Source organism: Talpa europaea, assembly GCF_964194135.1.
Source record: "Talpa europaea genome assembly, chromosome: 12".
NCBI lineage: Eukaryota > Metazoa > Chordata > Mammalia > Eulipotyphla > Talpidae > Talpa > Talpa europaea.
Genome location: NC_140079.1, coordinates 83,348,733 through 83,373,938, shown reverse-complemented (window position 1 = coordinate 83,373,938; position 25,206 = coordinate 83,348,733). Strand labels below are relative to the sequence as shown.

The window sequence follows — 25,206 nt, the reverse complement described above, 5'->3', positions numbered from 1 at the left end:
GCCCAATGTCTGGTGAAGAGACCCAAGGCAGAAAAGGGTGAAAGAAGGTCTTCTCTGACCTGCCGCCCCACCTCTTCACTCCCTCCAGCACATGGCGTGTCCTTCTCTAGTCCTTGGTGGCCTCCAGATGGTCCAGGAGGGCAGTTCAGCTGTGGCCACACATGAGAGATAGGCAATGGATGGTAGGCCCCAAGCCCCAGAGCTCTGTGAGCACCCCGCCTGGCTGGCCAGCAGTACTTGGCAGCTGCCTCGGTCACAGGCTAACGGCCTAGAGCTGGCCTTGGCTGGGTGTGACCAGGCAGCCTGGCTCCAAGGAAACAGTAGCTCTGCTTTCCAGAGCCCACCTCTCCTCAGGCCTACAGCAGGGGTGGCCTGGCGTGCTCTGCACGGGGAACTTCCAGCCACTGGTGGGGGGTGGCCTGCACCCCTGCGACCATCTGCTCTGTCCCTGAGACTGTTAAGTCACTACACGCCCCCAGACTCCTCAGGTCACACCACACCCATCAACCTCAGGTCTTTAAGTGGTAAAGCCCCCTACTTAGCAAGAAGGGCACCCGGGGCCATAACCCTCTCCACCGACCCCCGACCCCACCCCAGGCTTTCAGGGGAGGGGCGCTAAGGTTGGCAAGAAAGAAGATGACTCCCCTGGGCACCCCTCCCCCGCCTGCTGCTCAGGCATGCACTCACAGCAGCCAGGGCCCTCCCCCGCCCGCCATGCTGCCCCCTGCCCCCCGGGGTGCCCACTACCTAGTGACATCCACACCCCAAGGTCCGGTGCGGGGCACACGGAGCGCAGGGCAGCTGGGCGCGGGCTGACCACGCGGGGGCCTGTGGCTGCCCGGGCGCCCCTCCCCCGCGCCGTCCGCGGCCCAGCACCCAAGGGCGGCCAACGCCAAGCTCCCTCCTCCTCTTCCTCAATCTCGCTCTCTCCCAGCTCTTCTCTCTCTCTCTTTTTTTTTTTTTTTGCAAAAGGAGGGGAGAGGGGGTAAAAAAATGCTGCACTGTGCCGCGAGGCCGGTGAGTGAGCGGCGCGCGGCCAATCAGCGCTCGCTGTTCCGAAAGTTGCCTTTTATGGCTCGAGCGGCCGCGGCGCCGCCCTATAAAACCCGGCGGCGCGCCGCGCAGCCACTGTTGAGACTGCGTCCACTCCGCGAGCTCCGGCCCCTCGCCCGCGCCTTCCGCCGCTCTACACCGCCACCAGGTAAGGCCGCGGCGGCCCCGGCCCGGCCCGCGCTGGCGAGCGCCGGCGCCCCTCGCCTCCGGGCGGGGCGGGCCCGGGCCCCGCCGCGCCGCCCGCCGCCCAGGCCCCGGGAGCGGAGCCCGGGCGCCTCTCGCTTGGGCACCCGGGCAGCACTTCGGGGCGCCCGTCCCCAGCTCGCTACCGAGAACCGGGGCAACACGGAGGGCCCGGCGGCGCCGGGCTTTTGTCCGAGCGGGCAGTTGGCCCCGCCGGGAGGGTGGGTGGGCTTCGCGGTGGCGCCGGGGCGGGGGGGGGGGTTGGGAGGCGAGTGCGCGTGCGTGAGCGCCCGCGCGTGCGCGCTGAGACCCGGGCCCTCTAGCTGGGCCGAGGGCGGGGCAGCCAGCCGGAAGGGGTGGGGTCGCCACGGCGCGAGGGCGCCTGCGCGCATTTCCTTGCCGCGCGCCGGCTCCGCGGGTGTGGCCGCCGCGCGCCGGCTCCAGCCCGGCGCTTTTTAAACGAGGCGGGGGCGGGGCCAGCTCCCCGTAGGGAGGGGGCGGAGGCCTGGCTTCCTGCCGCGCTCCGCGGGGCCGCCTCCAACCAGCGTTTGCCTTTTATGGTAATAACTCGACCGGCCTGGCTTCCTTTGTCCCCAATCTGGTCGCGCGCCGGCGCCCCCTGGCGGTCCGCGGGCGCAGCGCGCCGGAAGTGGGCGGGGGCGGCGCCACTCCGACCCCCAGCTCAAGTCCTGACTCTCTTCTCTCGCAGTTCGCCATGGATGACGATATCGCTGCGCTCGTGGTCGACAATGGTTCCGGCATGTGCAAGGCCGGCTTCGCGGGCGACGATGCCCCTCGGGCCGTCTTCCCTTCCATTGTGGGGCGCCCCCGACACCAGGTAGAGTACCGGCTTCTGTTCTCCTTTGGTGGGTGGGGCCTCTTGGCAGCTGGTGGAGAAGCGCTAACCTCCTGGGTGATGTTCCTACTTCATGCTGAGGGTGCTCTGCTGGTTCCCCGCAGGGTGTGATGGTGGGCATGGGCCAGAAGGACTCCTATGTGGGTGATGAGGCCCAGAGCAAGAGGGGCATTCTGACCCTGAAGTATCCCATCGAGCACGGCATTGTCACCAATTGGGATGACATGGAGAAGATCTGGCACCACACTTTCTACAATGAACTGCGTGTGGCCCCTGAGGAGCACCCTGTGTTGCTGACTGAGGCCCCCCTGAACCCCAAGGCCAACCGTGAGAAGATGACCCAGGTCAGTGTTCCACTAGCCTTCCATGGACAGCCAGCCTTTCTCTTGCCTTCCTGTGCCACGCCCTTTCTCATTTGTTCTTTCTTCTGCCATTCTCTAGGACTTTCTTCTCTGACCTGAGTCTCCTTTGGAACTCTGCAGGTTCTATTTGCTTTTTCCAGATGGAATCTTTCTTGTGTTTGCTTTTCTGACTAGGTATTTTAAAGCATAAAGTGTTGTGAGTGTAGGTACTAACATTGGCTCGTGTGACAAAACCAGTGAGACTGGTGTAAAAATGGCCTTGGAGTGTGTATTCAGTAGGTGCACAATAGGTCTGAAGTGACTCCCTGTCCCAGGATCCCCAGCACACTTAGCTGTGTTCCTTGCACTTTCTGCATGTCCCCAGTCTGGCCTGACTGCCTTTGGTGGCTTCCCAAGCATGACGTCATCCTGTTCTTTCCACAGATTATGTTTGAGACCTTCAACACTCCAGCCATGTACGTGGCCATCCAGGCTGTGCTGTCCCTGTACGCCTCTGGCCGTACCACTGGTATCGTGATGGACTCCGGTGACGGGGTCACCCACACTGTGCCCATCTACGAGGGGTATGCCCTCCCCCACGCCATCCTGCGTCTGGACCTGGCTGGCCGGGACCTGACGGACTACCTCATGAAGATCCTCACGGAGCGTGGCTACAGCTTCACCACCACGGCTGAACGGGAAATCGTACGTGACATCAAGGAGAAGCTCTGTTATGTTGCCCTGGACTTCGAGCAAGAGATGGCCACTGCAGCGTCGAGCTCTTCTCTGGAGAAGAGCTACGAGCTGCCTGATGGTCAGGTCATCACCATTGGCAATGAGCGATTCCGCTGCCCTGAGGCTCTCTTCCAGCCCTCTTTCCTGGGTAAGTAAGCCACCCTTTCTGTCCCCCTGCTCTGCTTCAAGGTCCCATGTGGCACACTGGAAGCTAAGTCTGACTTTTGTTTTCCCTCAGGCATGGAATCCTGTGGCATCCATGAAACTACCTTCAACTCAATCATGAAGTGTGATGTTGACATCCGTAAGGACCTCTATGCCAACACAGTGCTGTCTGGTGGGACCACCATGTACCCTGGCATTGCTGACAGAATGCAGAAGGAGATCACTGCCCTTGCTCCCAGCACGATGAAGATTAAGGTGAATGTCTGCCCAGCCTGAGCTTACCTCTGGGGGCTTGGTTGGTTGTTGAGGCAAACCACTATTGACGGTCTTGATGCTAATTGTCTCTTCTCTCCCCAGATCATCGCGCCCCCTGAGCGCAAATACTCTGTGTGGATTGGTGGCTCCATCCTGGCCTCGCTGTCCACCTTCCAGCAGATGTGGATCAGCAAGCAGGAGTACGATGAGTCTGGTCCTTCCATTGTCCACCGCAAATGCTTCTAGGCGGACTGTTACTTAGTTGCGTTACACCCTTTCTTGAGAAAACCTAACTTGCAGCAGAAAACAAGATGAAATTGGCATGGCTTTATTTGTTTTTTGCTTTTCGTTTTTTTTTTTTTTTTTTTTAATGAATTTTGTTCTGGCGCTTGACTCAGGATTTCAAAACTGGAATGGTGAGGGTGACAGCATACCCTGATGATAATGATAAGAACATCCCTCCAAGTTCTACAATGTGGCTGAGGACTTTGATTGTATAGTTTTTTTTTAAAGTCATTCCAAATATCCTTGATACATTGTTACAAGAAGTCCCTTGCCTTCCTAGAGGCTTCCCCAGTTGTACCTAAACAGGGCCAGTCCTCACCCAAGTCCATGCATCAGGAGGCTGGTATGGCATTGCTTTTGTGTAAATTATGTAACCCAAATTTTTTTTAATCTTCGCCTTAATACTTGTTGTTTTGTTTTTATTTTGGATGGTCAATCATCCTGGCCCCTTTTGTCCCCCTGGCCCCTTTTATAGCCTCTTTAGGAAGTGTGAGGTGCGGAGGCAGCCAGGGCTTACCTGTACACTGACTTGAGACCAGTTCAATAAAGTGCACATAAAGAAATGAGGCATGGCTTTTGAGGCATTGTTGGGTTTATTGGGTGCTGCGGAAGTGGGGTAGTTTGGGGGAATTCAAGTTGGTGTTCACCCTGATACTGCAGTCAGGGGTTGGGAGGAACTGCTGATCCTGGCCAGGCTTTGGGCCTATCTCCCAGGTAATCTAATTTCTCACTGGGTTCTGAGATCCAGACGCGTCAGGGGAATGGGAGACCTGGCTGTTTGGTTTAGGGGTATCTATCTGGTGGTCCATGGGGTTTGGTGGGTGTCTTTGAGTGGGGACTTTCTGGCAGATGGGTCACTTGTGTCCTTGGAAGGGGGAGACTGAGAAAATGGGTGCTTTTGGGCCACATACCTCTCCACCTCACCTTCACTATTATTGCTATATTTCCTTGAGCCCTGGGGCTGAGGGTGTGGCCTCTAGGTGCTAGCCCACCTAGAGTAATTCCCACCCCCACATTGTGAGTGAGGGGAAGTTAGGGTTGTCAAAGAAGGCTCTGGGTGGGATGGGGGGACTCAGCCTGGGAACTGCCTGTGCCTTTGCACAGTGCTGCCAGCTGGTTTGCTCTGCTCTGCTCCCCAGAGTCTCAAGACCTAGCAGGGTTGGCAGTCAAGCTTCTGGAGGGCAGGGTCTGCCTGGTGCTGCAGGTAGCTTCTGGTTTGCTTTTGCAGGGAAGAAAAAATGCAAGCCTGACCTTTCCTCTGCTAGAAGCTGTGATTAACACCAGCGGGAATGAGGGCGGGAGGGCCCCTTCATGAAGGATAACCCCACATCTCCAGAGGTGGTGAGAGAGAAAGCCAGTAGATTCAATTTTGAAGGCTTAACACTTGTACAATTAGTGCAAGGTTATTAGCTCTTTAGGTAGATGAGAGACTTTTGTAAGACCACATGAAGGCTTTCAAAACAAAACTGGGGCACCCAGTTTGGCAGCACCCCTGCCCCCCTCCAACACTGACAGATTTAACTGGTTTAGAACATATGTGCACAGGGTGCCCTGGGGAGCAGCCCTCTCCCTAGAGTCCTGGCTCTGTCCCTCACCTCAGGGCCTAAGAAGGCAGGTTTGAAAGTCCCTTCCAGGCCACTTCCAGCTCTGTGGTCAAGGTAGGAGTGGTGGGGAGCCCTGCCCCCTGGGAGCTGGAGGCAGTGTCACTTACTGCACAGGCCTTGACTGTCCATGTGTGCTGGGCCTGAGGCCACTGAGGTGATCTGGGAACAGATGTGCCCTGGAGGAGCTGTCAGTGGGAAACTCCTTCCCTTCCCGCCTCCCTCCATTGCTCCTTCATTCATCCAACCACTGTGTGCCAGGCGTTCACCAGGGCTGGGGGTACATTGGAGAAGAAGTCAGATGTGTTTGCTGCAGGGGCGAGATGCCTGGTTTAATGGGAAGAATGACAAATACGTAGGCAAAGTCATTTGACGAGCCATTCTGTGTGACGTGATGGTTTCCTGGTGTACACATCAAAATTTATCAAATAATACCTCAATAAGAAACTTAACAGTTTTAAAAATCATTTTGACTTTAACAACCAAAAACAATGAAGGTTAATAAACTGGGGGGGGAGGGGAATGGAGAGAGGGGAGCTGCAGATGGTGGCCCATGGGAGGGAGGCCAAAGTTGGCCCTGGAAGCTGGACAAGAGTCCCTCAGGCAGGTGGAGTTGGGGGAGCGGGGGAGCGGGGAGGGGTGTCTCAGACTGTGGGGTGGATTGACTGGAGACCTGGAGATCACCCCAGGGCAGAATGGGAGCATGGGCGGACCGCTGCTCCCTATGTGAATTTGGAGGCCAAGTCCTATCTGAGCTGTGGAAACATCAGTGGCAACACAGGAGAGCTGGGTGGTGTGAACAGGTGCCAATCATTCTTTGCTTTGAAAGGCTTCAGAAGTGTAGCCAAGACACACAACTGGCCTTGAAAGTCTTTTAGGCTTTGTTCCTTCTCTCCTGGCCTACAGCTGAGGTGACCGTGGATACCTGGCCCAGAGTGAAGGCCCTGACCCGTCCCCACTGGGCTAAGCCAGAGGACGCCACATAGCTCCTGTCTTGTCCTGTATGCATCTGACAGTAGGAAACCTGAGGCTCCAGGACAGGTGACTGATTCCAGGGAAACCCACCTCATGGGAGGAAGCTGGGGTTTGTGATGCCTACAAAACCTGGTCACTGTCTCTAGGACAGATCAGAGTCAGATTCATCATGGTGGAAAACCATGGAAAAAAAAATTTTTTTTTTTCACATAAATGCAGAATTAGCACCCTGCCAAGACCCCAGGGCCCCTGCCACCTGCCCTCTCTGCGGCTTGCCCTCCCCCTGGCCTGGCAGCACAGGTGACTGGCTCCCCCATGAGGCAGCTATAAACATGGGAGGATCACCTTTTTTTTTTTTAAATTAATTTATTTATGCATACAAGAGCTGGGGTACAGGCCAGGGTTGAGAGGATTCACCAGAGACAGAGTGGGGAACAGAACAGGCAGACTGAGTGAAATACACTGCTGAGGGGAGCAGTGGGCAAGACAGGAGAGGTCTGCTGCGCCATGTGGGTTGCTTCCTGGCCGGCCGGGGATCGAACTCGGTCTGCAGAGGCTGTGAATTGCTTCATAGTGTGGTGCTTAACCCCTTGCGCCACCAGGGAGGCCCCAAGGGTCACCCTTTTTTTTTTTTTAGTAAGTTTTTTTTTTTTTTTTTTTTAAGATTTACTTATTTATTTATACAAGCACTGGGTACAGTCAGAAGCGCGGGAGGGTGAGAGAATTCACCAGAGCCAGAGCAGGGAGCAGAGCAGGCAGAAGGGCCGAAGTACACTGCTGAGGGGAGCAGCGGGCGGCAGGAGAGGTCTGCGTGCCATATGGGACCCTCCTCCGGTGGCTGGGGAGCAGCCAGGGATCGAACCGACACTGCAGAGGCTGCGGGCAGCTTTGCAACCCAGCGCTCAACCGCTGCGCCACCGGGGAGGCCCCCGAGGGTCACCCTTTTAAGGAACATCTTCCTCCTCTGCAAAGTACCCCCTGCCTTTATAGAACCCAAAAGACCTTTCTGAGCGGCTAGGACATTCTGCAAAATGCAGGGGTTTGGAACTCTAGTCCTCCCCTTATCTGGTTTATTCCTGGAGCCCCCGAGGTGGGGATACCTGGACACACCTACTGTCACGCTGGGGCCAGAGCAAACCTTCTGTCGCAGGGCAATTGTCATCCTTGGGAGAAACTGAGGCTCTAGGGTAAAGCAGCACCGAGATGGCAGTATCAGGATGCAAACACACATTCTGGCCTGGAAGCAGGCAAGGGACACCAGGGCTGGAGTCACTCATACTCCTGCCACCTTGCCAGTGGTTGGTGTTGTCATTTATTCTGCGTTCAATATATATTCTGAGTAGCCACACAGTGCTGGGACTGGGGATACAGCAGGGACATGGAGACATTGCCCTTGCCCTCATGGAGATTCCAGTCCTGCATTGCTGTCCCTTGCAGGGGCCACATAGTACCAAGTGGCTATTTTTTTTTTAAAGATTTATTTATTTATGCATTCAAGAACTGGGGTACAGGCCAGAGGTATGGGAGGTGAGAGGATTCACCAGAGACAGAGTGGGGAGCAGAACAGGCTGATCTACTCAAATACACTGCTGAGGGGAGCAGCCTATGAGACAGGAGAGGTCTGCTGCACCATGTGGGTAGCTCTCTGGCCAGGGATCGAACTCGTGCTGCAGAGGCTGCCGATAGCTTCATAGGTTGTGTTTTAACCCCTTGTGCCACCAGGGAGGCCCAGGGTTCATTCTTTGTGTTGTACATTCCATGGCTTTGGACAAATGGATAATAACAGGTACGTTCCCTTTATAGAGACGTAGAGAGCAGCTTCACTGCCCTAAGATTCCTCTGTGCGCCACCTGTTCATCTTCCCCGCTCATCCCTGGCAAATTTTAGTCTTTTTACTGTCTCTGTAGTTTTGCCTATTCCAGAATGTCACAGAATTGGAATCCTGCAGTGTGTAGCCTTTTCAAACTGACTTCTTTTACTTAGTAATATGCATTGAAGGCTCCTCTGTGTCTTCTCCTGGCTGAAAGCTCATTTCTTTTTACAGCCGAATAATATTCCTTTGTCAGGGTTCACCCACTGAAGGGCATCTTGGAGGCTTCCAAGTGTCGGCAGTTATGAATAAAGCTGTTATAAACCTCTCCATGCAGGATTGTGTGTGGACATCCTCGAGATGTGCAGATTTAAAAGGTCATTCGGATTGGGTGGCTGCAGTGGGAGTAGCTTAGGGAAGGCAGGGCTTCTGGTGGAACGAAGCACTCTGGAAGGTGGAGAGGGGGAACACTTTGTGTGTGGGTGGGGGGGCACTATGTCTGGAACAGAAAGAGCATCTGAAAAGGCTTTCCTAGTGGGCGTCAGCAAGGTCCTGTCCCCACCTTGACCATTTTCACAGGATCCAGCTACCCCTCTCCACATCCTCCCACCACCTGGAGGTTTTCTCTGTCCTGCAGTACAGTTAGGGAGGCTAGACTGAAGGGCTCACTCTGCCCTGGGTTCTGAAACAGAGACTAAGTGGGCTTAAATTCCAGTATTGCTACTCACCTGTGTCCTCTTGTACAAGAATGTGTGAGAAGAGGGTCTTCCCCAGGGTGTCTGGTGCCATTTCTCATGGATTTAATGGGAAAGTGTCAGTTATAAACCAGTGGCTTGGGAATGGCGGCCGCTGTCATTTACATTAGGAAAGAGCTGCCCTTTTCTCCAGACCCCATTTCTAGATGAACTGGAGGGGAGGGAAGGATGACGGGAGCCACCTGCCTTCACCTGCATCATTTCCAGATTCTACCTTGGGCTCTTGGTGAAGTGCTCAGAGCTGGCCCAGGCCAGTACCCCAGGTGTGGGCTCTCAGATCATGAACCTTTGGAGACATTGTGAAGACGTGTCACCTAGACCTCGGAAGGCCTGTGAGAGTGTGGGAGCCAATTCCCTGTCTGGTCTCCTTAAGCCCAATACTCAGCGGTTTCCAATTTAAATGGTCCTCAGAATTGGGGTGCCTATGAAATGTGGGACTTCTTCCTGATTAGAATAAATGATAGTAGTTGGGCTACAGCTTCCATTTGCTGAATCATTCCTCTGTGCTGGACCTGCATTATCTTGTTAAATCAATCATTTATTTGACAGATGTTTATCAAGACCCCCCCAGCCATATTTGTTTTATATATTTTTACATTTTATTTTATTTAAGTGTTTATCTTTATTTTTGTGGGGGGTTGGGGAGTTTGAGAGGATTCACCAGTGACTGAGTGGGGAGCAGAACAGTGGACTGACTGAAATACACTGCTGAGGGGAGCAGCAGGCAAGTCAGGAGAGGTCTGCTGCGCCATGTGGGTCACCTCCCTGGCTGGGGATTGAACTCAGGCAGTAGGGTGATAGCTGAGGCTTAATTCGTAGGCTACCAGAGAGGCCCTTTTTCTTTTTTAACATTTTAAAAGGACAAGATTTATTGGGGCAAAGGAAAAAAGGAGACACCTGCATAGTCGCAAGCGGCCGGGGAGGAGAGTTGCCTACCATGGCATATTTTAATGGGGAACAGAAAAGAAACAAGTTCACCACTTTGGAAAACATAACTGATAACAGATTATTGGGGGGAAGGAGTGGACCAGTCAGTCAGGAAGACTGCAGGAGACACCTGGGTCTCTGTGAAGGCCCCCTGGATGCTGCCTGGGTCAGAACATGGTACCATCATTGGGGCTCCATGGATATATGGGAACCTCCATTAACACTCAAGTTTGTTATGCCTGACATTATACTTACTGTTGATTAAACCAGAGGCAAGGGCTGGGCCTGCCCCACAATGGTCCACCCACAGTAGGAGCTTACAGAGGCCTCTTGATACTAGTAATTGACTCCACCCTATGAGGTGGGAGGGAAATGAGGCCCAGGGAGGGTGTTACCTGAAACTTGATGTTCTGGGTTGAATAGTGTCCTCCAAAGAGTCTTGCCCACCTGGAACCTCAGAGTGTGACCTTATTTGGAAATCAGGCCTTTGCAGATGTCATTAGTCTTTAAGATGAGGTCATTCTGTCTTAAGGTGGGTCCCAAGTTAAACATGACTGGTGTCTTTATAAGAGGAGAGGTGCACACAGGCGCACACACATACACACACACACACACACAGAAGAACCCCATGAAGACAGACACAGAACTTGGAATGATGCAACTCCACAAAGAGCTCCAAGTACTCAAGGATTGCTGGCAACCACCAAAGGCTGGGAAGGAGCAAGGAGAGCCTTTGTATGGTGCATGGCCCAGTCAACCAACATCTCATTTCAAATTTCCATCCTCCAGAAGTGGGAGAGAATAAATTTCTGTTGTTTAAATTTCTGTTGTTTAAGCCACCCCAGTAGTGGTACTTTTTTTTATTAAAATGATTTTCATTTATTTATTTATGCAGGGCCTCCCCGGTGGCGCAGTGGTTGAGCGCTGGGTTGCGAAGCTGCCCGCAGCCTCTGCGGCACCGGTTCGATCCCCGGCTGCTCCCCGGCCACCAGAGGAGGGTCCCGCATGGCGCGCAGACCTCTCCTGCCGCCCGCTGCTCCCCTCAGCAGTGTACTTCGGTCCTTCTGCCTGCTCTGCTCCCCGCTCTGACTCTGGTGAATTCTCTCACCCTTCTGCCCTTCTGACTGTACCCAGTGCATGTATAAATAAATACATAAATCTTTAAAAAAAAAAAAATCTGAGCAGAAATTGATGGAAGGGTGTTATTAGTGCTTTTCCATATACATTATTTTGCTTCAAATTGCAGTTTCCAAAAACTTATCAGTGACATTGAGGACTTAGGGTCAATGACTGTTACCTGTGAAGGGTTATGAGAGGGTGTATCATTCGTGTATTTCCCCGGCAAATACTTTCAGTGTCTACTACATACAGGTTCATCCCAGCTATGAGAAATCCTGTTGCTGCCTTCCGTTTTATTGGGGCAGCACCCCCGTCTGCCCCCTGCCCCTTTGGCTCCATAGGTCAAATGGTGCAGAGTTATGGAGAAAAATAACGCAGGCTGAAGGGCAAGTTTAGGGATGTGTATGTGACAATGGGCAGAAGGTGATGTTATTTTCTGCATGGGAGTCAGGAGTGGCTCTCCAACAATGTGGTGTTTGAACACTGCAGGCATCTGAACAGCAGATGCAAACGCCTGGAGGCAGACGAGCGCCGGGCAGGCAGGAGAAAGCCAGAGCGACTGGAAAGGCGCGTGCAGAGGGCCGGAGACACAGAGATGAGGTCAGGGAGGCAGCGCGGGCGCCTTGGGACCCTGCCAGGCTCACCCCGCACTCCGAGTGCCTACGGCGGTGCCGCACCCAACATGGCGTCAGCGCGCGGCACGACTACGGGCGAGCGGAAGTGCGTTCGGCAGGCGCCGGAAGTGGCGGGCGGCCCCGCCCCCTGCCGGGGTGTCTGTGGAATCGCGGACGCGCCGGCTTTGAGCATCCCTGGCCGCCCAGGCGGGCGGTCTCCGGGTTGCGGCTCGGGCGCTTTTGGCTTGGCCCGCCCTCGACATGGCCAGCTTCGGAGAGGTACGGCCAGCGCCGCTCTCTGCTTTCCTCTCTGCCCGGCGGCCTCGGCTCGGCCGCTCTCATCCCAACCCCGGTCCCCCTGCGTCCTTTCCATCACGACCTCGGCCGGGCCCTAGCTTCCCTCCCAGACCCCCGCCCCGCTCGGTGCTTTCCACCCCAATCTTGGCGTCGCCGGGCTTGGTCCTTCTTGTCCGACCGTGGTCTCGGCCTTGCCTCTTCCTTCCCATCCCGACGCTGGCCTTACCCGTTTCCTGTTCTTACTCCATCCCGTCCCCCAGGTCTTTATCCTGTCGAAGGCAAGAGATCTCTCCCTTTTCGGTTTTCCATCCCTTTCCCAGCCCCTCATTCCTGATTGCCAGAGTTCTTCTCTGGCTCTCAATCCCCAGTTTTCAGCTCCTCTTGGAGGCCTCCAGTTCCTTCCCCATGTCCCTGTTTTTCCGAGACATACCCTCTCCTTGTCCATTTCTCCCTCATCCTCAGAAACCTCGGTGTCATTCCAGCTTACTTTTCTCTGCGCCTGCTTGCTTTGTGACTTGGGGGGTAGTGGAGGAAAAAGCATTTCATGGGGGGACTTGTGACTTAGCTTGAACTTCCTTCCCCAATGCTCCACAAATAAGGTGGGATGGATAATCCCACTGAGTGCCTGTAAAGTGGTGCAAGATATTTTCTCTGCAGACCAGGATGTGGAGGGTCTGGCCTCTGAATAGTGTATTCTTTTTGTTACCTCTGGCCTACCTTTATGTGTGCTTGTGTTTCGAACATTGGCGCCTCAGGCTGTTGAACACACTTCATAGTAAGTCTTAGGGGCACGGGATTGGTGGCCCTGGGATTGGTGGGCCTGGGTAGGTGGAGGGATGGCTGGGGTTGCTGACAGTTTATCGTTATTTGAAGTGAATTTGACAAAGAAGTCATTCCTGGGGCCCCTTGAGTGAAGGGGAGAACTCCCCTGTCCACCTGCAGACTAGTGATAGGAATAAAGGACCAGCAGGCACAGCTCCCTGAGAGTCTCCTGGGGCAGCTTGGCTGTGTTATTGAATTCTAGTCAGTTGTGTGTGCTTGGGGGCGGGGGTGGGGGGTGGGGGTGGGTGGGAAACCAGGGTTGGTACTTTGTTTGATGGGTTCCTTGAAGCACATCTGGATGACCTGGCCAGCCAGGCATCTGTTGCTTTGTTAGAATCTTTTGGGATGAGAGTGGAGTCTCTTTCCACCCTGGATGTGGATCACAAGGTCCCTTTTTCTGGGATGGTCTAATTTTTAATTTATTTAATAAACTCACGCTTTGAAAGTATACAATTCAATAATTAAAAAAATTTTTTTCTTAAGGTTTGCAACCATCTTCATTGTCTGACACCAGAATGGAGTGCTCTGATTTTGAAAGTCACGTAACCTCCAGGACTATGCATAGGGTATCCGAGTAGGGCTGTGCATTTGTAATAGAACCTCTAATGATTCTGAAGCAGTGGGCGTTGTTACACCTGGTTTAATGATTCTTACCTGGCCTAGTGAGGTGATAATCCAGCAAACCATTACAGTTTATCTGAGTAGGTGAGAGGTGGGAGAACATCTGGAACTGCTGTGGAGGAGGAGGAGTGTGAGTTAAGTGTGTGGATGAAGCTGGGAGGGCTTCATTGAGGAGAGTATTTGAGCTGAGAAGGTCAAGAGTAGTTCTTTACTTTGTGTAGTGGCCTGTCTGGTGTAGGGAATGGCTTGTGTAAAGGTCTGGAGCTATAAGTGCTATCTATGTCTCAGGGGAACGTTGCAGAAAATGCCAATTTAAGGCCTAAGAAGAGTGAAAATCTTTCAGATGACTTCTGAGTTTTAGTTTTTGTCATAATATTAGATTACACACACTTGAGAAAGAGTGAAGCTCTATGTACCCATTGCCTGGATGTAGTAGTTAACACATAACTGATTTTGTTTCATCTCTGTCTCTCCCAGCCCTTTCTCCAATTATTTATTTATTTATTTATTTTGTGTGTGGGACCCTTGCCGGTGGCTGGGGATCAAACTGGTGCTGCAGAGGCTGTGGGCAGCCTCGCTACCCAGTGCTCAACTACTGCGCCACCAGAGGAGGCCCTTCTCCAGTTATTTAAAGAATACTCCAGGGCCTCCCCTGGTGGTGCAGTGGTTGAGCGCTGGGTTGTGAGGCTGCCCGCAGCCTCTGCAGCGCCAGTTCGATCCCCAGTCACCGGTGAGGGTCCCACAAAAAAAAAAAAAAAAATCATTCCAAACATGTTGTCAGTTAATTTTTTTTTTTTTTTAAAGATATTCATTTGACAGCATACCTCTTTTTTGGGAGGGATTATTTATTTATTTTAGATTTATTTATTTATTTATACAAGCACTGGTACAGTCAGAAGTGCGGGAGGGTGAGAGAATTCACCAGAGCCAGAGCAGGGAGCAGAACAGGCAGAAGGACCCAAGTACACTGCTGAGGGGAGCAGCGGGCGGCAGGAGAGGTCTGCGCGCCATGTGGGACCCTCACCCAGCGGCGGGGGATAGAACTGGCGCTGCGGAGGCTGCGGGCAGCTTCGCAACCCCGCACTCAACAGCTGCGCCACCCGGGAGGCCCATGTTGTCAGTTAATTTATGAATCATATGATTTGTTTGGTTGGTTGCTTGACTGGTAACAGTTACTTGGTAAAGATCAGGGAAGGAATTTTTTATTGGTAGTTGCTAACTGAGGTTTCAGGACTTAATTTTGCTTAATTAAAAAAAAAAGGTGAAACCTTACACATTCTGAAAACTACCTAAGACAGTCTATTAAATAAGGAAACCCCAAGCCCATACTCTTCGAATCACTTTCAGGTGGTTGTTACCAGCTCTAGCAGGATGGTTCCCAGGTGTGCTTTATAAAGATCACCTGCTGGGGCCTCCCTGGTGGTGTGAGGGGTTAAGTCTCAGCATTATCACTCTGTCTGCAGCACTAGTTTGATCCAGGCCAGGGAGCTGACCCACATGGTGCAGCAGACTTCTCCTGCCTGGCTTGTCCTCTGCTCCCCTCAGCAGTGTATTTCAGTCGATTCGCTTCTTTTGCTCAGTTTCTAACTACCAAAAAAAAATTCCTTCCCTGATCTTTACCAACTGACTGTTACCAGTCAAGCAAGCAACCAAACAAATCACTCTGTCTCTGGTGAATCCGCTCACTTCCCTCCCCACCCCCCGGCCTACACCCCAGTTCTTGTATGCATTAATAAGCAAAATAAATCTTTTTTTTAAAAAAAAGATTATCTGTTCCCTGCCCCTGAATTGGAATTTCTGGACGCTCCAGGAAGTGTTGGGCCTGGACCTTCCAGAAGTTCCAGGTCCTTTTCTAGTGTTGAGAGAAGGCTCAACTGATCAGGCCCGGCCTTTGGTGCTGCTTGCCTTCTGATCTTGGGCTACTTACCTAATTTTTTTAAGATGGAGAATGGGTCTACTTCAGTTTCCCCAGAGACTGACCATACATTATCCTGAGAGGCAGATGGGAGCAAATACTAATGTATTTGGGTGTGTGTAGAGGTTAGGTTTTCTAGGCTATACTTTTATTTCACAAATAAGCATCTTTGAGGCCTCTTTCCTTTCTCTGGGTGGCTTGTTTTGCTCTTGCTTGGCCAAGGTTTGCAACTTTACCTGGGTGAGAGATACACGAACAAAAGACAGGATTCTTGACTCAGGAAACTGCAGTTCCAAGGAAAAGACTCAACTGTTGCAAACTCAGCAGTCACCTCTCAGGATCGCCTGCTGGGAGATCCAGGGGACCAATCTGACCTGCAGCCTGGGTGCCAGCTCCTGATCCTGACCAGCCCTTCATACCCAGGCCCCTGCGCTGGAGTCACAGCATGTGGAAAAAATAACCTTATAGGATGTGCTCAGACTGGATGAAAGGAGCCAGAACTCCATTCCTGTTTTGTTTTGTTTTATTTTTTCCCCTAGGCTGCTCTAAGAGAAATTCAGGGTTAGTGTAATCGTAGGAATTACATGTTGCTGGAGTGTTTCACAAGTGTTTTGCCCTGCCTTCTCATCACTCTGTGATGGCTTTTTTTTTTTTTTGCATAGAAGAACTGGGGCCAGAGGTGCAGGGGGGGTGAGAGGATTCACCAGAGACAGAGTGGGGGGCGGAACAGGTGGATTCACCAAATACACTGCTGAGGGGAGCAGCGGGTGAGACAGGAGAGGTCTGTGCCATGTGGGTTAGCTCCCTAGTGGGGGATTGAACTCAGGCTGTAGAGTGATAGTGCTGAGGCTTAACCCCTAGGCCACCAGGGAGGCCTTGCAATGGCATTCTTTTTTTTCTTTTCCTAAAAGCTTATTTTCTACATATTTTTTTAAAGATTTATTTATGCATACAAGAACAGGGGTACAGGCCAGAGGTGTGTGTAGGGGGCAGGGGGGGTGAGAGGATTCACCAGAGACAGAGTGGGGAACAGAACAGGCAGACTGACTGAAACATACTGCTGAGGGGAGCAGCGGGCGAGTCAGGAGAGCTCTGCTGTGCCATGTGGGTTGCTCCCTGGCTGGGGATCTAATGCTTGTACTGCAGCTGCTGCAGATAGCCTTCATAGGTTGTGTCTTAACCCCTTGTGCCACTAGGTAGGCCCCGCAATGGCATTCTTACTCTGATAAACCTGCCCTTGGGGATCAGGAGGGGCAAGTCTTAGGCTCTTGGTGGCAGAGATGGTCTGTCCAGTTTGCCTGGTAAGGATTATCCCTGCTCGAATCCTTCTGTGGATTTGAACTTTCTAGGTCTTGGGTGGGCTCTGGGAATGATTTCTGACAGATGCCTGGGCCATCCCCGTGACTGACTCTGGGAATCAGCGAGCTAAGGAAAGGTGCTTATGGTCCAAAACACCAGAACTGGGTGGCTGTGGACTTGGGTCTGGGGACTGCCTTTGTCCTTGGGCATGGTGGCGGTAGGGGGACAGTGCAGGCAGGGATTAAGGGCACTTCAAATGGAAAGTGGGGGAGTGAGGGCACATCTGGGTACCTCTTAGAATAAAGGGAAATTGTGAACGTCTGATGTTTTTGAAAGGCTGGATGTTCGGGAAACCCTTTTCTAACCTTAGGCAGGCTTGGTAGGGTGCAGGGCCTGTCAGGACAGAGTGGGAGGGGGGGTGTCACAGTTTGCGTTCCCAGGAACCCCGGTGCCTACTGGGGTGTGTAGGCAGCCTCTTCTTCCCAGGCTTCACAGTTGCCATGGTAGCGGCAGACTTTCCAAGTCCTAGCACTTCCAGCAATGCAGAGAAGAGGGGCTTGTGGAGGGAATCTCTGGAAAAGGCAGTGGAAATAATTTGGGTCATGCTCTCCTGGGAGTGATTGGAGAGGAGCCCCTCCGAGCGGATATATTTGGGACAGAAGGATCCATTGGAGGAGAAGTGCTAGGAGATACAGGCATCCCTGCTTCTGTGTGCTTACCTCAAGAGAGCCTTCTGAATTCTTTTGTGGTTGATTTGGGGATCTCTTGTCATAATAGCAAGGGATAAACTCTTCTCCCTCTTGGTTTTACACATCAAAAAGGCATTTATCAGACAGAAGGCCTACATTAGGGAAATTTATAAATATCCACAAAAGGAGAAGGAACGTGTGATGTCTTACTGGAAGCACCCAGTTTTTTTTTTTTTTTTTTTAAGATTTATTTATTTATGCATGTAAGAACTGGGGTACAGGCCAGAGGTGTTGGGGGTGAGAGAATCCCCCAGAGACAGAGTGGGGAACAGAACAGGCAGATTGACTGAAATACACTGCTGAGGGGAGCAGCAGACGAGTCAGGAGAGGTCTGCTGCGCCATGTAGGTAGCTCCCTGGCTGGAGATCAAACTCGTGCTGCAGAGGCTGCAGATAGCTTCATAGGTTGCATCTTAACCCCTTGCGCCACCAGGGAGGCCCTGTGCTGTCCATTTTTTACAATGGACTGTAAGATTTGAAAATGTCCTGAGTCTAGGAAGAGCTGTTGCATATTTATAAGGACCTTAGAGTTTCTTCTTGGTGTGGGTCCTCCTGTCTTTCTTGCCTGCAGTGACAGTGCTGGCTTGAGCTGCTGTCCTTCGTGGTTCTGAGGATGTGATTCATGGTGACTCACTGATCCACCATGGCCTCCCTGGTTGGTGAAAACACTGTTGTTATTCCCAAGTCTTAGTTTCTTTTCCTTTTTATTAAAGGTTTATTTTTATTGGGCCTCCCCGGTGGCGCAGCGAGTTGAGCGCAGTGCTGGGAAGTTCTCTGCAGCCTCTGCAGTGCAGGTTCCATTCCCGGCCGGCCAGGGAGATACCCACATGGCACGGCAGACCTCTCCTGTCTCGCCCACTGTTCCTCTCAGCAGTGCTTTCGGTCCATCTCCCTGTTCTGCTCCCCACTCTGTCTCTGGTGAATCCTCTCACCCTCCGGTGCCCCTGACCTGTACCCCAGCTCTTGTAAAAATAAAATAAAATCTAAAAAAAAAAAAGATTTATTTTTATTTTTTTATGCATACAAGAAAATCGGGGTGTATGCCAGAGGTGCAGGGGGTGAGAGGGTTCACCAGAGGCAGATTGGGGAGCAGAACAGGTAGATCTACTGAAATCCACTGCTGAGGGGAGCAGTGGGCGAGATAGAGGTCTGCTGTGCCATGTGGGTCAGCTCCCTGGCCAGAGATTGAACTTATGTTGCAGTGGCTGGCGATAGCTTGATAGTGCTGAGATTTTAACCCCCGCACCACCAGGGAAGCCCTCTTACTGTTTCTTGATGGGATTCTTCTTCTTTTTTTTTTTTTTTTAAGATTTATTTATGCATACAAGAGCTGGGGTACAGGCCAGAGATGCACAGGGTGAGAGGATTCACTAGAGACAGAGTGAGGAACAGAACAGGCAGACTGACTGAAATACACTGCTGAGGGGAGCAGCGGGCGAGTCAGGAGACGTCTGCCTTGCCATGTGGGCTGTTTGCTGGCTGGCTGGGGATCGAACTCATCTTGCAGAGGCTGCGTATTTTTTTGTAGTGCGGTGAGGCTTCTCTTGGCTCCTCTCCCTGGGTGGAGAGGCTGGACTGACGGTTGTGGGAATTCTGAGAGAATTTGGTATCCCCTCCCCTTTTCAGGACAAGTCCAACGATGGTGAGGTGTCCCCTGCAGCGGCCACTGTGGCAGGTGGCGCCCACTTGTTGGGCTTCTCTGACGAGATCCTCCTGCACATCCTGAGCCATGTCCCCAGCACAGACCTGATCCTGAACGTCCGGCTCACCTGCCGGAAGCTGGCGGCCCTGTGTTTGGATAAGAGCCTCACTCACACCGTGCTGTTGCAGAAGGACTATGAGGTGAGGTGGCTTGGATGCTGAGGGCTGGCAGTGGTGTGGGAGGGCAGATGATGGGGAACAGCCAGGAGGTTGGATGCTATAGCTGATGGAGAGGGAGGCAGATGTGCAGAGTCCTGCTTGAGACAGAGTCCTGCAGTGATAGCCTCCAGGTAAGTCTGGGACCATTTTGTGTTACTCTTTATATGTGCTGTGAGGTAAAGATTCAAGCTCATTCAGCTGTTTCAGCACCATTTATTTTTATTTATTTATTTATTTACTTACTTACTTATACAAGAACTGGGGTGTAGACCAGAGGTTTGGGCCTGGGGGGTGGGGTGAGAGGAGTCATTAGAAACAGTGGGGAGCAAAACATGCAGATCCACTGAAATACACTGCTGAGGGGAGCAGTGGGCGAGACAGCAGAGGTCTGCTGTGCCATGTGGGTCAGCTCCCTGGCCAGGATTGAACTCAGGCTGCCAACAGTGATAGTGCAGTGATAGTGCTGAGGCTTAATCCCTAGGCCACCAGGGAGGCCCTTGACCAGGTACCTTAAAGATAAAAGTAAACTGACCTTGACCTTAACCCACTTCGGAGACTGTGGAAGGGGCTCTATGCTGACTCACAGCATAGTCTGTGCTGACTCATATTTCATTGTGTGGAGAGGCCTTGTGTTGTTTATCTGTTCGTCCATGGTGGACACAGGCTGTTTTCAACTTTCGGTTAATATGAATAATGCACCTGTGAATGTGATGTGCAGTGTCTGGTCGGGTCCCTGTTTTCAGATCTCTTGGGTGCACACCTAGGAGTGGAATCTCTGGATCACACGCTAACTTTTTTTTTTTTAGGATTTATTTATTTATGCATACAAGAATTGGGGTACAGGTCGGGGGTGTGGAGGGTGAGAGGATTCACCAGAGACAGAGTGGGGAACAGGACAGGCGGATCTACTGAAATACACTGCTGAGGGGAGCAGCGGGTGAGTCAGGAGAGGTCTGCTGCGCCATGTGGGTAGCTCCCTGGCTGGGGATTGAACTCATGCTTCAGTGGCTGTGGTCAGCTTCATAGGTTGCATCTTAACCCCTTGAGCCACCAGAGAGGCCCACACTAACTTTTTGAGGAACTACCAAACTTTTCCACAGAGGTGGCACCATTTTATGTTCCCATCTAGCTTTTGAATGTTGGCTTAAGGTTAGTGTCAGGTGGGGAGAGAGACACTAGGTTTTCCCCCTGAGAGTCTCTGCAGGTGTCCCCCTGCAGTTTTCAGGGACTCTTGTAGCTCCTTGATTGATGTGAGGGAGTGTGACCTAAGGGGATGAAGGTGCAGGAGACACCTGGTACTCAACCCTTTCCTTCCTCTTCCTGCCACGCCATCCTGTCTTGCAGGCCAGTGAGGACAAGGTGAAGCGGCTGGTGAAGGAGATTGGCCGAGAGATCCAGCAGCTCAACATGGCTGGCTGCTACTGGCTGTCGGGCTCCACCATCGATCATGTGGCCCGCTGCCGTAGCCTGGTGAAGGTGAACCTCTCGGGCTGCCACCTGACCTCTTTGCGCCTCTCCAAGATGCTATCAGCCCTGCAACACCTACGCTCATTGGCCATTGACGTGGGCCCGGGCTTCGATGCTGGCCAGCTGAGCAGCGAGTGCAAGGCCACGCTGAGCCGCGTGCAAGAGCTGAAGCAGACACTGTACACACCCTCCTATGGTGTGGTGCCCTGCTGCACCAGCCTCGAGAAGCTGCTGCTCTACTTTGAGATCCTGGACCGCACGCGTGAGGGCGCCATTCTCTCTGGCCAGCTCATGGTGGGCCAGAGCAACGTGCCCCACTACCAGAACCTGCGTGTCTTCTACGCCCGCCTGGCCCCGGGCTACATCAACCAGGAGGTGGTGCGGCTCTACCTCGCTGTGCTCAGTGACCGCACACCTGAGAACCTGCACGCCTTCCTCATTTCCGTGCCTGGAAGTTTTGCTGAGAGCGGGGCCACCAAAAACCTGCTGGACTCCATGGCCCGCAATGTTGTGCTGGATGCTCTGCAGCTACCCAAGTCCTGGCTCAATGGCTCGGCCCTCCTGCAGCACATGAAATTCAACAACCCCTTTTACTTCAGCTTTAGCCGGTGTACTCTGTCCGGTGGCCACCTGATCCAGCGGGTCATCAATGGTGGGAAGGACCTTCGTAGCCTGGCAAGCCTGAATCTCAGTGGCTGTGTCCACTGCCTGTCCCCAGACTCCCTGCTCCGCAAGGCGGAGGACGATATTGACAGCAGCATCCTGGAGACGCTGGTGGTGACCTGCTGCAACCTGCGGCACCTCAACCTCTCGGCTGCCCACCACCACAGCTCTGAGGGCCCGGGGAGGCACCTGTGCCAGCTGCTGGCCCGGCTGCGCCATCTGCGCTCCCTGTCACTGCCCGTGTGTTCTGTCGCCGACTCGGCGCCTCGTGCTGACCGAGCACCTGCCCAGCCTGCCATGCACGCTGTGCCCCGCGGTTTTGGCAAGAAGGTCCGCATCGGTGTGCAGTCCTGTCCCAACCCCTTCTCGGGGCAGGCGGTCCCCCAGCCCTCCTCCGTGTTCTGGTCTTTGCTGAAGAATGTGCCCTTTCTGGAGCGCCTCGAACTGATTGGGTCCAACTTTTCCTCCGCCATGCCACGCAACGAGCCAGCCATCCGAAACTCCCTCCCACCCTGTAGCCGGGCGCAGAGTGTGGGGGACTCAGAGGTGGCTGCTATTGGCCAGTTGGCCTTCCTGAGGCACCTGACACTGGCTCAGCTGCCCAGCATTCTGACGGGCTCCGGGCTGGTCAGCATTGGCCTGCAATGCCAGCAGCTCCAGTCCCTCTCACTGGCCAACCTGGGCATGATGGGGAAGGTGGTCTACATGTCCGCTCTCTCTGACATGCTGCAGCACTGCAAGCGGCTGAAGGACCTCAGGTAAGGGGGCCCTAGCAGCTGTTCCTGGCCCTTAGGAGCCTTTGAGGCTGGCAGTGGGGATGCAGTAGCATATGGCTTTTTATGTAGTGCATTCATATCTCCTGCACATCCTGGGGATTGAGATAAATGAGACACAGTCCTGTCCTTTGCGAGCTTGGAGTCTGAGGGGTGGTGGCCTGCCAGGGACAGTGTATTGTGATGAGGTGCAGGGGCTTGGGGACTCAGCATTCAGTGGAGCCCAGGGAGGCTGTGCAGGTGGCAGGGATGCCAAACAGCCCACTGCCTTCATCACTTGTGCCTGTTTCAGTGGTCGTAATGTAGGTGTTGCTCTGTATTTAATCTCATTTAATCCTTGTGGGATGTTACTATTCTTTTTTTTTTAAAGATTTATTTATTTATGCATACAAGAACTGGGGTACAGGCCAGAGGTGCGGGGGGGGTGAGAGGACTCACCAGAGACAGGGTGGGAAACAGAACAGGCAGACTGAAACACACTGCTGAGGGAAGCAGCAAGAGAGTCAGGAGAGGTCTGTCACATGTGGATAGCTCCACATCCACCCATGTGGATAGCTCCCTACCTGGGGATCGAACTCTTGCTCCAGTAGCTGTGGATAGCTTCATAGGTTGCGTCTTAACCCTTTGTGCCACCAGGGAGGCCCAGATGTTATTGTTCTTGTACAGCAGAGCCAGTAAGTGGGGAAGCCAGGATTCAAATTCAGCTTTTTGTCCAACTTTGCAATTCTTGAAGGATGAGGAGACTTGGGGATGTGAGTCCAAGGCTTTCTGGAGAGGTCAGCAACAGATGTTTACAAATATGTCATGTACAAAAACCCAGAGGTTTACAAATATGTCCTGTGCCCAAAAAGCTAAACGGTTCAGTCTGGCCAGTGCTCTGGAGGTGGGGGCGACGAGTGAGGGGGTGAGGCAGGTAGGCGAAGGTGAGGCAGATAGGAAGGACTTCAGTCAGCAGAGGGAGAAGTGCAATTGGAAAGACCCTTATGGTGTCCCATATGGACTGGAGTGGCCAGGATGGAGGAAATGGAGCGATTGGTTCCTGGGGGGCTGCACAACATTGAGAGGTGATGATGGCCTGGAACAGGATCCTTGGCCTTGGAGATGCTACCCAGGCCATTATGTGGGCCCACTGGCAATTTCCACATCCAGGCATGAAGTGGATTACCTTAGTCATGCATGGAGTGAAGGGTTCTTGTGAAGATTGAGCCTTTGTTTACTAGAGACATATTTGATCATGAAAAATTGCACCGTTCCCTAGAAACTACCCAAAATGTAGTGATGATGGTGGACTTTGGGGGAAGGTGACAGCACACTTAGGTCCCTTAGTTGGGCTCCGTGAGAAGCTGGTGGAGTGGATGCGTGGGAGCAGCAACAGGGGCACAGGGATTTGTGTGTGTCATTGTCCCCAGGCCAGCTAGTGCTCATTTGGTGTCTTGGCTGTGGATCAGTTGCCCTGTCCAGGACTTTTAGGTGCTCTTGAGCCACACAAAATAGAGACAAGTATGTACTTTGCAGACCTCCATACTCCCCCGAGATGATGGCATGACAGTAGATGAGCCTTATCTGAGCTGGAGCAACAGAAGGCTTTGCCATGCTCAACCTGGAGCCTTTAGAGCTTCTCTGCCAGGCTGGATGTCACCTCCCCCTCTGTCACACCCTTTAGCACAACACATCCTGTGGCTCCTAAGTCTCTGCTAGTCCTGGGTGGGTAGTGAGACAGAGGATCCAACCCCAGCCTTCCAAATAGCAGAGCCCATGGCAAAAACCTTGGTGTTTTCCTGCTGCGTTAACATGTCCTGGACGTAGCTCCAATTCTCAGCCTGAATTTCCACAGACCCCTGTATCTGGGGGGAAGGGATTATTATGCTGTGTCTTGTGTGTTCCATTTACACTTGCTTTGAGAACCATGATGCTGGGTTTTCAGAATCCTCCAGTTTAGAAATCTGAGTCAAAGTTAGCTTTATGTACATTTTGAGTTTGCTAAACTCAGGCCTGCAGGTTAAAGCCACTTGCGCCTGCATGTGCTGCTCTCCAGATGTGGCCTCCCTCGCCCTGACATATGGTGCTTACTTGGAGATGCAAAGTGTCGTCAGACAGTTAAGGATGTGAGGGGGCACCGTGTCATTCCACTCCAGGACCTTACGGACTTCTGTCCTACTGCAGCACAGGGGTACCTAGCAGGAATGAGGGCTGCGGCTTTTCTCTTCCCTCTCCCTGCACACCTCTGCCTTATGGCCTGTGTGTTCATTTCTCTGATGTAGGCCCCTCTCCTGCCAGGTTGGGTGGGGGGTCAGCTGCCTGCCAGGAGTGGAGGAAGGACTCCCACCACAGTCAGCCCCCTTCACACTTCTCCCCCACAGGCAGGGCGTGGGACTCCTGTTTTGGAAGCTTTTGCTGTCTTGTTGCCAGCATCTATCTGCAACCTTTAGGAATCTGCTTCCTGTTTTCTTACTGTCCCTCTCTGTCAAGTGCCTCCTCCCGCTTGTCTCTTCCTGGGCCTTAACTGTCATATCACTGGCCTTTCTGGAAGGAGATTATAAGTGTGTGCTCAGTGGACTATCTGTAACTTTTTTTTAAAAAGATTTATTTATTTTTGCATACAAGAATTGGGGTACAGGCCAGAGGTATGGGGGGTGAGAGGATTCACCAGACACAGAGTGGGGAACAGAACAGGCAGATGGCCTGAAATACACTGCTGACGGGAGCAGTGGGCGAGTCCGGAGAGGTCTGCTGTGCTATGTGAGTAGCTCCCTGCCTAGGGATTGAACTTGTGCTGCGGTGGCTGGGTGGCTGCGGATAGCTTCATAGGTTGCGTCTTAACCCCTTGTTCCACCAGGGAGGCCCAGATGATGTGTAACTTAAAGTTGCAATTGGATCTCTTCATTCAGCAGTAAACTACCCAGGTCAGCTACCCTGTTGCCCTGTTTTTTGTTACCAGGAATTGAATTTTTTTTTTTTTTTTTTTTAAGATTTATCTATTGGACCTCCCCAGTGGCCCAGTGGGTTGAGTGCCACTCTGTGAAGCTGTCCGCAGCCTCTGCAGCGCCGGTTCAATTGCCAGCCGGCC

At 52.8% G+C, this 25,206-nt stretch overlaps 2 protein-coding genes across 2 annotated transcripts in view; both read left to right on the top strand.

The window, feature by feature from the left end:
- Positions 1-1,154: 1,154 nt before the first annotated feature.
- Positions 1,155-4,433, top strand: ACTB (actin beta). The gene is made up of 6 exons (XM_084251541.1): positions 1,155-1,201; positions 1,946-2,074; positions 2,197-2,436; positions 2,878-3,316; positions 3,407-3,588; positions 3,691-4,433. The coding sequence occupies exons 2-6, from the start codon at positions 1,952-1,954 to the stop codon at positions 3,832-3,834; spliced, it is 1,128 nt and encodes a 375-aa protein (XP_084107667.1). The 5' UTR covers positions 1,155-1,201; positions 1,946-1,951; the 3' UTR covers positions 3,835-4,433.
- Positions 4,434-19,020: 14,587 nt separating this feature from the next.
- The window catches only part of FBXL18 (F-box and leucine rich repeat protein 18), a gene marked incomplete at its 3' end in the record, with an annotated part of 29,109 nt that continues 22,923 nt past the window's right edge, over positions 19,021-25,206 (top strand). The window contains exons 1-2 of the mRNA XM_084250629.1: positions 19,021-19,218; positions 20,581-22,124. Of these exons, the coding sequence (XP_084106755.1) occupies positions 20,644-22,124 (1,481 nt within the window). The 5' untranslated portion in view covers positions 19,021-19,218; positions 20,581-20,643. The remainder of the gene's footprint in view (positions 19,219-20,580; positions 22,125-25,206) is intronic.